This window comes from Platichthys flesus, chromosome 11, assembly GCF_949316205.1.
Source record: "Platichthys flesus chromosome 11, fPlaFle2.1, whole genome shotgun sequence".
In the NCBI taxonomy this organism is placed as follows: domain Eukaryota; kingdom Metazoa; phylum Chordata; class Actinopteri; order Pleuronectiformes; family Pleuronectidae; genus Platichthys; species Platichthys flesus.
In genome coordinates this window covers 22,778,673-22,793,752 of record NC_084955.1, presented here as the reverse complement: position 1 = coordinate 22,793,752, position 15,080 = coordinate 22,778,673, and the positions used below count along the sequence as shown (strand labels likewise).

At 42.8% G+C, this 15,080-nt stretch overlaps 1 protein-coding gene across 1 annotated transcript; it reads left to right on the top strand.

Annotated features, from left to right (window-relative positions):
- Positions 1–2,207: 2,207 nt before the first annotated feature.
- Positions 2,208–14,782, top strand: smg5 (SMG5 nonsense mediated mRNA decay factor). The gene is made up of 22 exons (XM_062399074.1): positions 2,208–2,652; positions 2,966–3,064; positions 4,528–4,651; positions 4,938–5,094; positions 5,394–5,483; positions 5,813–5,902; positions 6,174–6,252; positions 6,346–6,471; positions 7,285–7,353; positions 7,718–7,944; positions 8,222–8,359; positions 9,140–10,066; positions 10,160–10,329; positions 10,420–10,495; positions 10,844–11,019; positions 11,521–11,679; positions 11,866–11,925; positions 12,200–12,359; positions 12,570–12,660; positions 12,753–12,827; positions 12,915–13,053; positions 13,397–14,782. The coding sequence occupies exons 1-22, from the start codon at positions 2,588–2,590 to the stop codon at positions 13,478–13,480; spliced, it is 3,381 nt and encodes a 1,126-aa protein (XP_062255058.1). The 5' UTR covers positions 2,208–2,587; the 3' UTR covers positions 13,481–14,782.
- The last annotated feature ends 298 nt before the right edge of the window (positions 14,783–15,080 follow it).

Sequence of the window (15,080 nt, the reverse complement as noted above, 5' to 3'; positions counted from 1 at the left end):
TAAATAAATTATTAAATAAACAAATAATTAAATTCTTAACTTGGACATGTGTGTGTTTTGTTCCTGCACAAACTTGGACAGCTCTCATCCATCCATGTAAGATTAAAGGGTTATTGTGGTTATATTCTATTTTTTTTTATTATCAAATCCCATGAAAACACTGTAACAACATTGAACTTAGCTAAACTTACTCATTATTGAACAAAAACTATTGAAAGCATTAATAAATGTGCTGAAATGTTCCTTCATTTGAATGAATTTGCTGTAGTTTATCTAGATTAAATCCTACATAACCCTGTCCTATGCCCCCAATATGTATAGCTCCACATCTAAGAATAATCCACCTGAAATATACAATGTAAGTGAGAAACATGGCTGACTTTACTAGGGGTAATATTTGGTCTTTTCTTCTGAAGAATATTTACATCATCATCAATTCATTAATTTGTCAATCATAAATGCAATTTTCTAGCCTAAAGTGGGATAAAAATAAAACCACAGTGACATTTTAAGCAGCTGCTTTTCTCTGATAAACAGAATAAAATATCCCAAAGTATTAGTTTTGACATCAAAGTCAGATGATTCATTATCTAACCGATTAATTTACGAATTGTTTTGGAATCACACAACTTATAGGCTCAAAGTATGCATCAAGAATTGCACAATAAACTAAATCATCTTTAAGTTAAAAACTATGAACCTTATTACTGAATTAAAAGAGAAAACAAATGACGTATCCTACATGAGTGTTGATCTTCCAGTGTTTCATTCATTTCCTAAACCTACTCACCCATTCACTCACATCACAGGTACGTATGCATGACATTGTTTGCTCATCTTGGCCATCCTCATTTCCTCTGCATGTCAGGTCTGTGGCTCTTCTCCTGAGCAGATCATCTCCTCCCTCTCTCCCCGGCTGAGCTGCCGACTGGGAGGATGGCAGGCAGGATCCGCAGGGAGCTGGGGGATTGAACAGAATAGAGCAAGCTTGTAATTATCCTCATCCTCCTACACTTAATCGCTCGCAGTTCCTCAGTGGGTTGGCAACTTCTGCGTTTGGACAGAGCATAAAAAATAAAAAAGAGCTCATTGGAGGAGCAATGGGGTAATTTGTGCTGCGTAAGAGGAACACACTGAGCTGTGGGTTCCACCTCAACCAGCACCAAACATCATACACACACACACACATAATTGGTTACACACACATAATTGGTTACATTGGTTACATGCAATATGACAATCGCCAGTTTCCAAAGTCCGGAGATAAATATACATTAAATTATGGAAGCGAGCGTCACTCAAAAGCCTTTTTCTTTCTCTGTGATTCAGACATTGCTTTGTGGATGAATTAGATAATCTCTGATCTCTGTAGACCTCTATTGGCAAACAAGAGGAATTACATCAACAGAGTTTATGGTGAACATGGTCCTTGTGCCCAGAGACCTGCAGTTATTCTTGGTAAATATCATTCTGTCACAATCAATCATTAACCCTCTGTTTTTATTTACTCATCTATGGAACAAACTACAGTTTTACTATCTTTTCAGTGTATAGATAGTAGCAAAGTAAAAAGGACTAGTTTTGCAGATTAGCTTATCAACTATTTGCCTTTGAGAGCACATCTCTCACACCCCTGGTTAAAGCCAAAATATGTAAAGATATTGTATTTTACTTATTATGTTTTTATTATATTTCATTTTATTGTTTAAGTAAATGTTTTCATTTAAATGTAATATTGTGACAAATGTTCATTATAATAATCAGCTTCTTTTAATCCCCATCTTATGCTTCTTCATTTAATCTTGTTTTTTATTATATTAAGCGACTTCCATTTCCCATCTTACATTCATTTGTTTTGGTCTTATTTTTATAATCATGAAGTGACTTTTATTTCTCATTGAATTTAATGTATTTTAATTTCCTCATTATTAAACTGGTTAATAATAAATATTATTATAAATAATAATAGGGTAGGAGACAGTGGGAGCCCCTATTGAAATTGTAAGGATTATTATCATTATTATTATTTATTTATTTTTTCAGGCAAATTAATTTAACTTTGCAAAAAATTAGAAAGTGGTGAAAATGCATTAATTTATTATTATTATTATCAGTTTTAATAATACTGATAATAATAAACAAGTCTTATTTCCCACATGTGGAACTGACGACCTTATTTTCGTGACTGCTCTGAAATCTCGCGATATCCAGGCGGTCGCTGCCTGAGAGGAGTAATGGCCGCCCTCGTAGCAATGGCTGGATCGGGGAACAACACAAGGAGCATCTCGGAGCGCTTCAGCTGACCGGGAGGAGCTTCAGTTACCCGGCACCCCCTCCAACCCGGGCCCCGGAGCGGATGGGTAGAGGGGGGTCTTGCCAAAGGACACGAGAACCGAAACGAGACTCGCAGGGAAGGGGAGGGAAGCTAACGCAGCCCGGGTAGCTAGCAGCTAGCCGGCTATCAACACGGTTGTCACTGCCGGGGGAGCCGAACCCGAGTGGCCGCGACAAGTTGGAGTGCGGAGGGCGGGAGGACGCGGCGGACAGGCGCCGGAGCGTGGGAACAAACCACCGGATACCCGCGAACATGAGCGGACCGGGACAGGACAGCGAGCCAGAGGCGAAGGTCCTTCTCATCAAGCGGCTTTACAGGTAAGTTGGCGAGGCCGTTTTTTGGCCAAAGCTAGCCAAGGTGCTAATTGGACGTTATTGTGCTAGCTAACTTAGCGCTTTGCTACTAAAAGGAAACCCTCCGCTCCCTCCTCGGCCCCTGCAGCAGGTCAGTGTGTCATGGTCGCTGTGATGTGGGTCAATCAGCTGCACCAGCCGCTGCTGTCTTTGTTCTGGAGAAATGAAACTGAGCTGCATGCGGCTGCTCGCGCCTGACGTCCCTCTTCCATCAACCTGTAAATGTTTAGCTTTGTCAATATGCTAATGTACTGTGTGTTTGTCAACCGTTACCCAGGGCTGTGGTGGAGTCCGTGCACAAACTGGATGTGATCATCGGCAGTAAAGCGTCCTACAGAGAGGTCTTCAAGCCGGAGAACATCAGCCTTCGCAACAAGTACGTCCAGCAGCGTGCATGAGAAACATCTGTCCATCTGTCCCCTGCACATCTGCATAGGTCTTCTCAAATCACAGTGGCTCACTAATGTGGAGTTGGTCTATTGCCTGCATGTCTTCTTGTGTGTCCACTTCAAATCCAACCCCAGTTTGTGACCCACTGGTCAAACGAAACACCTTTTTAAGCTTTTATGACATCTGAAGGTTTCCACAGGTTCTCCCCCTTCTCACATGTACCCCTCAGGTTAAAGAGGTATTCAGCTGCAACTTCAACACTAGATACCACTCAACTCTACACACTAATCCTTTAACTGGAGATGTTTGCGAAACCTAGAAGGTCCTTTATTAACACAGACGGGTATTCTGAGAATTTATCGAGACTGTTTCCCAAAGCTCTGTTTCTTTTTGATTTGGAGAGGTTCATCCTCTGATACCTACATACACACATACCCTGTTTCTCTTCTTCAACAAATTCTCTCATGGGGCTTAACAAGGTGTAAAGTTCTCTATCCCTCAACTAGAGTAAGGACAAACCACCAAAATAAAACCCTGTTAACAGGGGAAATGTAGAAATCTCCAGAGAGAGCCACATGTGAGGGATCCTCTCTCAGGGCGTACAGCACTGCAATAGAATAAACAAAAAGAGAAAGCACAGAAAGAGGAAGTATCACGTAAATGTGAGAAACAACCTAAAGTGTCTGCGCAGACAGAAACAGGAGATAGTATCTCATCCTGCTTAATCACTGTACAGCAATGTCAGTTTCAGCCTACATCTGCAGTCTACAATTTTCCTTGATTGCCCTGCAGTCAGGTCAAGACTGCAAGATGTAGAGTTTAATCAATGAGCAGATGCATCAGTTTGACTGATTATTTAAGAGCATCTACTAAAAAAGATGCAAAACGTCTGCTAGTTCCAGTTTCTACAATATTTTCTCCTTTTCTCTTCTTTGTCATATACAGTACAGGGAATCTCTTTGTGTTTTTGATTGTTGGCGCAAATATAACGTTTTTAAATCATCACCCCAAGCTTCATGGGATGATTTTACACTAGTATTTAAAGGGTTTATCCATCAGTTTTCAGATCCCTCAAAGACAGTTTAGTGTGAGAGCTGTGGTCATACTGGTACCTCAGACCAAGATGAGGCTGATGGTATTATCACATTGTTTTTATTATCCTCTCTGGCATTGGAGAATAGCTGGTTGCACCTGGTAAACTGTCAACTGTGTGTATGTTAGCTCCACTGTCATTTTACAATATTAAAGTGAGAAGCGTCAAAATAATCACACCTGAGAACGTGAAACCAGTGTCAGAAAAATCCTGTTTCTCTGTTCCATGGTAGCCCCGCCTCTTTGTGTGACACTCGGTTGACTCATTGGTCCACTTGTCAAACCGGTGATCCAACTTCCTCCCGAACTCAAGCATGAGAGTGAATCTGTGTTTCTGTGTTGTTGGTTTTTTTTTAGGCTGAGGGAGCTTTGTGTAAAACTGATGTTTCTCCACCCCGTCGACTACGGCCGTAAGGCTGAGGAGCTGCTGTGGAGGAAGGTCTACTACGAGGTCATCCAGGTCATCAAGACCAACAAGAAGGTGAGTGGGGCTGCAGCGGTCAAATCTAACATGACATTTCCATTTGCTGGTCACTCGTCTGTAAACTGCCTCACTAAGTACAAAGAGTGTACATGTTATGCATCGGCTCACTCACATTTATACTATTATCAAATGTAGTTAAATCATTTCTCACCGGATTTGTTGTTTACAAACATGTTTATTTAAATTTTTTAGTGCTTGTTCCACTACAAAAGTCAGCCTTAGCTGTGCGTGCTGGTCATCTCTTTTAATATTTTAGTTTTTCTTTCTCTTCTCTTTGCTGTAGCACATCCATAGTCGCAGTGCTTTGGAGTGTGCGTACCGTACGCACTTGATCGCCGGCGTGGGTTTCTACCAACACCTGCTGCTCTACATCCAGTCCCACTACCAGCTGGAGCTGCAGGAGTGCATCGACTGGACCCACGTCACAGATCCACTCATCGGTCAGTTGCGCAAATTTTTGCACAGATAGAGAACAGACGAGCCGCATCGAATTATCTAATCAGTTACTTAATGTTTGTTGGATGGATGTGTAACATTCACATGTATGGAACAGGCTGTCTGCTTGTTCAAATCTTAGATAAACATAGGGATTCTGTGTCAAAAAATGGCGACTCCTCTGTTGCTTTGCTGGAATTTAACCGTGTTCTGCTCTTGCATAACTCCAAAGCATTCTAGATAAGTGCATCAACAAAATGAAATGTATAACAAAAAAAATGCTTTGTGTAAATGTCCCTCGCAGGTCGAAAGAAGCCGGTTTCAGCCACCCCCAAGGAGATGGAATGGGCACAGATGGCCTGTCATCGCTGTCTGGTCTACCTCGGAGATTTAGGTAATAACAAGATAATAAAATATGCAGTGAACTCCTCTCTCTCCCTTCCGCCAGCTTGTAGAGTTGTTAGACAGCATGTGTGTCATTCAGCGTGGGAAGTTTGGCTTCGGTATTACTGGCAGGCGGCTGTTTAGACTTACAGAGATATTGGTATTTGGATTATACATTATTGAACTGAACATTGCTGGAGTTTAAATTCTGTCAGCTATCTGCATTTCTGTGCACTGACATTTCATAAACAGGTATTATTCACCCATATAAAACGAAGTGTTCCTCCTCAAATCTATTTTTTGTTAGTTTTTAACTTTGTAATGTTCTTTGCTCTGCAGCCCGTTACCAGAATGAACTTGCCGGAGTGGAGGCTGAGCAGCTGGCAGAGAGGTTTTACCATCAGGCCCTGTCTGTCATGCCACATGTGGGTGAGTGACTGTAATATTAAACCTCTGAACACTGCACTAATCAGACACCATATGAAAATAATAATACAAAAGGACGTGAATCAATATCCATATTGTTTACACAACTGGAGGTAATTTTGCAAATACTTCAAGTTTTTTCGAAATTACTTAATAGAATAGTTTTTAGTTTTTTTTTACATATTGACCTTTGAGCATTTGCTAATAATTCTCAGTCCACTTCAGGTAACTCCAAAATAAATATTAACTGGTTTCTTTGCCCACCTGTCTAAAGGAATGCCTTTTAATCAACTGGGAACACTGGCAGGGAGCAAGTTCTACAACGTTGAAGCGACCTACTACTACCTACGCTGGTGAAGAATGCTTATTTGCCGTTACAAGTCATATTAGAAAATTACCAAATCTGATCAATTATGAGTCCTAACAGATATTTTCTTTGTGCCTAGCATCCAATCAGAATCCCCCTTCGAGGGCGCCTATGGCAACCTGAAGCGCCTGTTTGACAAAGCTGCCAAGATGTACCATCAAGTGAAGAAGCAGGAAATGAAGAAGCTGTCTCCATCTCGGCAAAGGTGAGGAGGAATTACAGGATATTTTTATAAAGTGATAGTTTGTTTATTCTTCTTGCCCTCATTAAATGCTCTCCCTTGTATTTTGGTTCATGGTAAACCCACTCAGACCGAATGTGTTTGAAACAAATTAAATTTGATTTCAAGAATAATGGCCATCCTTAAATACTGAGCCCTCCCTGGTCTGCAGTGGAATCTCTGATCAGTCTGAAATAAACAGAATATTCTGACTTCACTGTTCTGACACCCCAGAGTAATTTTTAATCTAATCCCACTTGATATCTGGGGCCTTATGTAATTACCGACTTGTGTTCTCGCCTTTTTAATCACAAAGGCTCTCTCGCCGTTGATGGGATGAAGCAGAATCTTGCTGCAGATGGGATTAGCTGATTGACGATCCCTGTGGGGAAATTAGTTTGTTTAAGGAGAGAATGTGGAATTGCTCAGTTGGAATACAATACAAAAGAAGAGTGTCAAATAATAATTTCAGCAGATGATGCTTTGTTATTCTGGAAGTATAGATCCTTATTTTTTCTCATGTGGCTTTTCCATGCTGGTGTCCACAAGCATTCCAGTGACACTTGAGTAGGATTACTCATTAAGCTGCACTGGGACTAACGGTTAATGCCACAGTTTATTTACCATCAGAAATTATTTACATAACTATTACGCCCAGAGCAAATAATTAACTCCCCTGAGTTAAAAGCGTTCTTATAAATGCTTGAAGAATAGTATTTTTTTCTAATTTGGTGAAGACAAAAAAAGCTGAATTTCATTGATAAATATATTGTCTAAAATGTATGTTTTTCTCCACAGATCTAAAGACATTAAGCGTCTCCTGGTGAGCTTCATGTATCTGCAGAGCCTCCTGCAGCCCAAGAACAGGTGAGGGTCTGCGCTGTTTGTCTTCTGTTCGAGAACCAAAGTCCAAAGTGGAAATAAACCTTTGGACGCGACCCTATATTGAATCTGTAACCATTTTATTGGTATTTAAAGAAGGTGTTTCCATCTCAAATATTTGAATTTTTTTTTTTTTTTTTTTTCAAAGTATCAACCGACATGTCACAACATAGTGATTCCAAGTAAATTGTTTATATTGTATAAGAATAAATATTACATGCAGCAAAAATAAGCACATAATACAACCTTGTCACTCTTCTGTACATTCTCTCCTAAATCTGAATCTTAACATTAGTCATTGTTAAGTTGTGTTTACTTCATTGCCTCACTTCGTTGTTTCCCACTGTAGTCTGATGGAGACGGAGCTGACGTCGCTCTGCCAGTCGGTGCTGGAGGACTTCAACCTGGTGCTGTTCTACCTGCCGCCTCAACCACAGGGTGGCACCCGCCACTCCCTCAGCGAGGAAGAGGAGGAGCAGCAGCACGCCGACAGCTCCTGCCCCGTGCTGCCTGACACTCTCGTCTTCAAGATGGTGGTCACTTGTCTGATGGTGGTGCACAGCCTGAAGAGGGGAGGTTGGTGTCCGCTCACTGATTACACTATTTGTATATTTTCAGTATGTCTGTGGGGACATTGCAGGACAAACATCATATTAAGTATATGCTGTTTTACTTAACAGATTAATGCATATAAATGGAAAAAAAGCTAAATCACTGTATACAACAGGCCACATGTTCTGAAACAATTAAGGAATACATATCTGAAGAAGTACAGCTTTGAATTTTGATAACTACCTAAATTTAATAATTTGTTGTCTGGGTACTAACAGTTGTTGGCATGTTGTGTCATTAGGATCGAAGCAGTACAGTGCATCCATAGCTTTTACCCTGGCCCTGTTTTCCCACCTGGTGAACCACGTGAACATCCGGCTGCAGGCGGAGCTGGAGGAAGCGGAGAGCCAGGTGCATCCTCTTCAAACTGACGCCACAGGTGAGAGATGAAAACGCTGTCTGCATATGCAGAGGCTTCAGATGTTCTCCGGGGTTTCTACTGAAAGAAAAACAAATACAATATACAAATATATTAAAAAGACGTGTCAGGTAACAGATGGAAAAACTTGGAAAGTGACGTCCGCAGCGGGTTTTATACGTTATATCCTTCACCCTGCATTCTGCATCACTCTTCATCTAAAAGGTTTGGCGATTCAACAATCTGTCCGGAGCTTCATTCTTCATTTGTGAAAGTCCTAATTGTGCGAACAATCAAGTCTGAAGACGGCAACAAACTGCTGTTACTGTAAAATTCTGGAGCTTCTTAAGTAGTTGCATAGTTACTATAATCAACCTTGATGTGTGTCTCATACCATCCTGTGTTTGGCCCTTGTATTTGAGGGAAATATTGATCTGGAAAAGTCCTTGAAAGGTCATTTTGAGGTGATATTTAAGTGGTGTGGGAACGCTGAACTACAAGATAGTTCTAAAAAGAAAATCCTCACAAGTCAGCACAATACAGGAATTCTCCCAGCCTGTGTCTCCTGCATAGATCAATGCATCAATCCTAATTCCTCCTCATCAGCAACGTCTTTGAGGATTGAAGTGCAGCTCTTTGTGGTTTGAATTCTTTTGGGACAACTGCAGCAGGATGGGAAGTTTCCATCTCATTACAATATCCTTGGCTCAGGTGGCTGTCAACAGCAATTTCTTATAGAGTTTCTTATAGAATCATCTTAAATGAAATCTTAAATATGTGAAATGTTATATTTTTGTCTAGATGAACCGGACAAAGATTTGGCAGCCCCACCGACAGAGCACTCTGAGGAGAAGCCTCTGCAGAATGGTTCTCTGGAGCAAGAAGATGATGAAGAGGAGGAGGCGGCGAAAGATGCAGATGGCTGTGAAAGGGTCGGTGCCAAAAAGGAAAGCAGCATGGAGGAACAGCGCAAGTCAGAGGAGGACAAACAGAGGCAGAAGAAGAAGTACGCTCGTCTGTCTCGACTCCGCCGACGCCGCGTTGCCCGCAAGGACGCTCGAGGAGAGGACGAGAGCGACCTGAGCGAAGGCTTTGAGAGTGAGGATGAAGAAGAAGATGAAGAAGAGAAGGGTGGCGGTGCTGATTCAACAGGTGGCACCGTGACAGGAACCGCCCTCAATTCTTCCACTGTCAGTAAGGAGGTTAAGAAAGCCCCCCAGGTTGAGGAGGGGAGCTGGGGCAGCGGCTCGGAGGAGGAGGAGGAAGGAGGAACGGCGTTTGATGTAGAGACGGACTCGGACATGAACAGCCAGGAGTCTCGATCTGATTTGGAAGACATTGAGGACACAGAGAGCGCAGACAACTTGGAGGCTCAGGCCCAGGAGCACCAGGAGGAAGAGGAAGACCAAGAGCAACCCAAGGAAGGAGGCGACAGGGACGCTGATACTCCTCCCACCACCAACGGGCCCCTCATTCCCAGTGACTCCAGCATTAGCAGTAACCTCCAGGCCATGTCCTCGCAGCTATTCCAGTCCAAGCGCTGCTTCCGTCTGGCACCGACCTTCAGCAACATGTTGTTGAGACCTCAAGCTTCATCTTCCTCGGGTAATCCCACCCCCACTGACGCTTCTGCTCCCCCCTCCCAAGAGACTCCTCCACCTCCTCCTCCTGCTGGAGAATCCCCCTGTGACATGAACCCTGGTACTGCCAATGGAACCAATGAACATGGTATCCTGCTTTTCATTGTACATTTAACCTTTAGCTTTCCTGTGCCAATGAAAGATATTGTTTGCTGAATTTTTGTTTCACCTTTTCCCTCAGACCTGGACTCTGATTCTGAAGATAGCCAGCACAGCGCTCCTTCGGTGCATAGCGAGAAGACCCTCTTGGAGAAGCTGGAGATCTTGACCAATCAGGGGTTGATCCAAGTGGTGAAAGTGTTCATTGACTGGCTGAGGACCAACACTGATATTATCCTCATGTGTGCACAGGTAAGGGAGCAGCTCCTCCTGCTTTGAACGTGAATGTCCGGCGACTCAGCTGTTTATTTATCCAACTGTGCTCCACTGTTTTCTCTGCAGAGTTCTCAGAGTCTGTGGAACCGACTGTCGGTGCTGCTCAACCTGCTTCCAGATGGCAGCAAGATGCTCGAGGCTGGTGAGTTCCTAGTACACTGCTCTGTGTAGAGATTTATACGCTGTCAGAACAGCAGTCAGGGATTTTAGCCCACTGGGTCCATAATACGAAAATATTTGCATTGTTGATACTGAAAAAACAGTTTCCTATCCTGAATCTCTTTTTAAGGTACTTTCTACCTTGTTTATGCCTTTACTAAATTCTTTATTTATATTTGTTCTTGTAGTAGTTGTTAGTTTATGTATTAGTTGTGTTCACATCAGCTCTGATCTCATCCATGTTCTGTTGACTCACTTTACAGCTTTCACACTGAATAATTCTCCTGTGTGATTTTCTTCCTCTGAATCTCGTTCCATGTGTGTTTCACAGAGCTTGGTCTGAATGCAGAGGTGACACAGCTGTTAAGTGAGTGTGAGCAGCCCGGGCTGGTCCAGAGTCTGCTGCTGCCCGAGGACTTGGCTCTGCGACACCTGCCTGCGCTCAGCGTCGCTCACCGTCGCCTCGACTTTACTCACCGCAACCCGTCCCTCAGCCCCCTGCAGGAGGTAAGAACACACAGGACTCAGCTCTTATAGATTTTCTTTATAAATTCTAGTGCCGTTAGTCTGTGGCGATTGTCTAGTTTGTTATATAAAAATATATTTATAAGGCTGCAACAAACATTTCCAACAGATTTAATCAAATCGGCTCAACTATTGCGGCTGGAGGTGAAGTGATTAGTGGATCAACAGATAATTAACCGCTATTTTCATCATCAGTTAATCGTTTAAGCTGCTTTTCTTTGTCTAGTGTAATAGTGAACTAAATATTTTAGGTTTTGGTCTGTTGGACATACAGAAAAAAGAGTTTGTTAACGTCACCTTTCTACGTTAAGTCAAAACAATTTATAAATGTATTTATCGCTCAAGAAAATGTTCTGCAAATACATTGATTTTTAAATAATTGTTTGTTGAACCCTGATTATAACTGTTTTGCTACGATAAATAAAAATTGTTCAAGCTGTTCTTAAAATAATAAAATCATTCTATTCCGTCTCTCTCCTCCAGTGTGTCGTGCGAGTGTGTTGCATTCGTAGCTTCGGCCACTTCCTGACAAATCTCCAGGGCAACGTGCTGCACTTCAACCCGGAGGCGGGGATCTTCACCAGCATCAGCCAGTCCGAGCAGGACAATCTGGTGCAGCAGGCAAAGGCCCAGTTCCGAATGGTGAGTGACGTCTGAACAGAACCACCACACGGGGTCTAAAACTGTAGAAATGTGTTATGTAACGTTTGACTTAAATAACTGTGAATGAGGTTTAATGAATGAGCTGGAACCAAAAGACGTTTTGACTTGTGTTTAAAGCACAAACACTGGATGTTGACTTTCTGTTCTTCATTTTGATTTGTCCAGGCCGAGGAGGAGGCTCGTCGAAATCGATTAATGAGGGACATGGCTCAGCTTCGACTACAGGTTAATACATCCTCACTCTTTGTTCACTTCTGGGTTTACATTTGAAACTGAGCAGTAACACTGCATAGGCACAGTTGTGTGTCTGTCATCACACTCAGCATACATTTGAGAGATGTTGAAAAACTTATTTTATTCCATATACATTTCTGTGTGTGGTGTAATCATACCAGTATCCATCTCCATCTCACTTAAGTTAGAGGCTGTAGCAGAAGCCTCCATTATCTCACATTTATCAGCCACCATCAGCTGCTGAGTTTCTGTCTGATCCTTGCAGTTGGAGGTGTCGCAGCTAGAGGGCAGCCTCCAGCAGCCCAAGGCCCAGTCGTCCATGTCTCCTTACCTGGTGCCAGACGCAGCTGCTCTCTGCCACCACCTGAACCTCATCCGACAGCTGGCCGGCAGCGGCTGCTTCATTATCATCATCCCGCGGACAGGTCAGTGACTCCTCCCCTGTCTGTGCTGAGCAGCAGGAGAGGGTGATGTGTTTGCTTCATGTGTGTAGCAATCAGTGCAATGATGAGGCCCTGAATGAACGTTTTCTACATTAGAATACATTTTAAATAAGCATTTGTAGTTCCAGCTTTGAATGTAATGACCTGTTCACAAACGTCTGCTCAGGTACTTAACATTATTCTGCGTTGTAGTAATTGACGGACTCGACCGACTGAAGAAGGAGATTCCCGGTGCGAGGGATGGGATCCGCTTCCTGGAGTCTGAATTCCGCAAAGGCAACAGGTTTGTTTCTGAGCTCTTCGCTTCTTACCTCAGTTCCGTGTCATATCTCTCTGTCAGAGGTTTTCTTAAATGTTCTTGATGTTTTTCTTCAGGTACATACGTTGCCAGAAGGAGTCGGGTCGAAGTTTTGAAAGAGACAAACTGAAACGGCAGGACATGGAAGCCTGGTAAATAAAAACTTGCTCTCCTGTTTGTTTTCTAACACTTTTCACTTTATGATTTAGACTCTGACTGGTCCTCCTCTGTATTTGCAGGCATCTGTACAAGATGGTGGACAGCTGTCGTCAGTTAACAGTCTCCCAGAACAACGGAGATGAAGACACAGCCGGCATGGTGACCATTCTCACCGGCCAGCAGGTGGAAGAGCTTTGCAGCCAGTCAGCCGCCATGAAGGTCAGTCACTCTACGGTCATCTACCATCAAACCCAAACACACTTAAACTTCAGCTTCTGCAGTGATGTCCTCATTGTGGTAGTTTAAAGTACTACAGGAAGTTATTGTACTTCAGAAAAAAAGTTTATGATGTAGCATCTGATTTAATGAGGGGAGGAAAGGATTGAGAGATGAGCCTTAGTTTTAAACGCAGGTAGTTCAGACCTAAGTCCTCTTTGTTTCTAAAACATGCATCGGCTGTAATGAATAAACAATTACTAAATACTATGTAAATATTGAGTGTATATGTTTTTTATTTAATCTGGAACCATTAGTAAATTTGTTTGTGTTCTCCCTCTCCCAGGCGGCGGTGCAGGCGGCGAGCTCGGCGGGCATGGAGCTGAAGAACATCGTGGAGTTCTACCGGCAGTGGAAGGAGATCGGCTGAGAGGGGGGGGCAGCTGTCGGTGCTGCGAATAGCTGAATCGATCACAACATTCGCTCCCTCTCTCTCTCCCACTCTTTTGCTCTGTGTGTATCTGCGTCTCCAAAAGGAAAAAAAAAACAGAAAGATGGATCGAAGGAAAAGAGTCAAAGCTTAGAGAGCTGGAAAAGAAAATTCCGCGGAGTAAAAAAATAAATAATACGGCAGAGACACGTGGGCGAACCGGCGCGATAAGATAAAGAACAGCAGATCTCCCACTTCCAATCCTAAACATAAAGAGTGACCCCTAGTGGCCGGGGTGAGGAAACAGTGGGGGGATGCTACACAACTTTGAAGTGCCCCTGGTTCACACCCTAACCAGGAATACACTGTATATGTTAGCAAACGAGTACATACGTGTCGAGAGAGAAACCGCGCACACACACATCAACACACGCTCAGATGAATCCATATAGATATTTAGAGCCGTGGTTTGGATTTCTGTTCCCTCCTCTTCTTCCCTTCAGTCTGTATTTGAGAAACAGGGTCATGAATGTGCGGGTCTGGCCGCGCTGCGTTTTGTAAAGTCGGGGGTTGTATGAAGTCGGCTTGGAGCTCGAGAACATACACGCTCTGTCCACCTGACATGAGGTCCCGAGCCGTCAAAAACAAACCGGGGGTCTCGTAGCTCGAAGGCCGGAGAGGTTGAGGAAGAAAGATGTACACCTCTTCGGAATCGGTTTCTTTCCTACGTGGCTTTTTAAAAATAATTAAGTTGTTATTTTTCTTTCTTTGCAGTGTACCTTTTGTGACCAGTGATTTATGTATCGTGCTATCTCTGTCTGAGAAGAGAAAAGGAATTAAAAAAACACGACAGGCTCCGCCCTGTCGACGGTTTTAATTTGGATTTTATTTTTGTACCCAAATGATGTTTATTTTGCTTTTTGTTAGCCAAATTTGAACGACGTATGGAAGAATGTTTAAGGGAAATTGAAAGGGTCGGTTTTTCGTCAGATCGGAAGAAGGAAATCTTGAATTCTGATTTATTTATCATGGTGTCATGTTGGAGGGAGGCGGGAGCGAGGGAAGAGCCGAGGAGCTTCATGTTGTAGCTCGTCATCACGGACACTCTGAAGAGAGAGGGCCGGCTGACTTTCCCTGAGGAATGTGGGATGTGTTTGGACCCCTGTAAATTCCTAAAATGTATCCCATCTACATCACCATCTCCATAGTGACTGTCCCATGATGCACAGTGCAAAAATTAAAACCAGTATATGTGTGTGTGGCCATGCATTGAACAATAAAAAGAAACTCATAAGATGCTGATTTGTTTGTACTTATCGTTTCTCTGTGCTGCTCGACCTCCGGTTGTTTAATGTTCCTGTGGCTCTGGAGGGAAGCAGCTGCCTGTGTGTCGACTTGTTTCCCAATAAACTGACCAGAGCAAATTATTCAGCTGTGATGATAGATTGTAGTCAGGTGATGTGGTAATGTATTAAAAGTTGTTAAAACGTGCTAGAATCATAACTTTCCATTTCTGAAGAGTACACATTAGGGTCTTATTATGAGCTTGAGTAGAGTTCACAGTAAAACAAACATGTGCCAATCATTTAAATTGAAATGA

Excerpts from the sequence above, each read along its gene's own strand:
- smg5 (XM_062399074.1), top strand. The coding sequence starts at position 2,588 with ATGAGCGGACCGGGACAGGACAGCGAGCCAGAGGCGAAGGTCCTTCTC. Across the intron at positions 4,652-4,937 it reads TCATCAAGACCAACAAGAAG|CACATCCATAGTCGCAGTGC; the intron begins GTGAGTGGGGCT and ends TCTTTGCTGTAG. Across the intron at positions 10,067-10,159 it reads CAATGGAACCAATGAACATG|ACCTGGACTCTGATTCTGAA; the intron begins GTATCCTGCTTT and ends CTTTTCCCTCAG.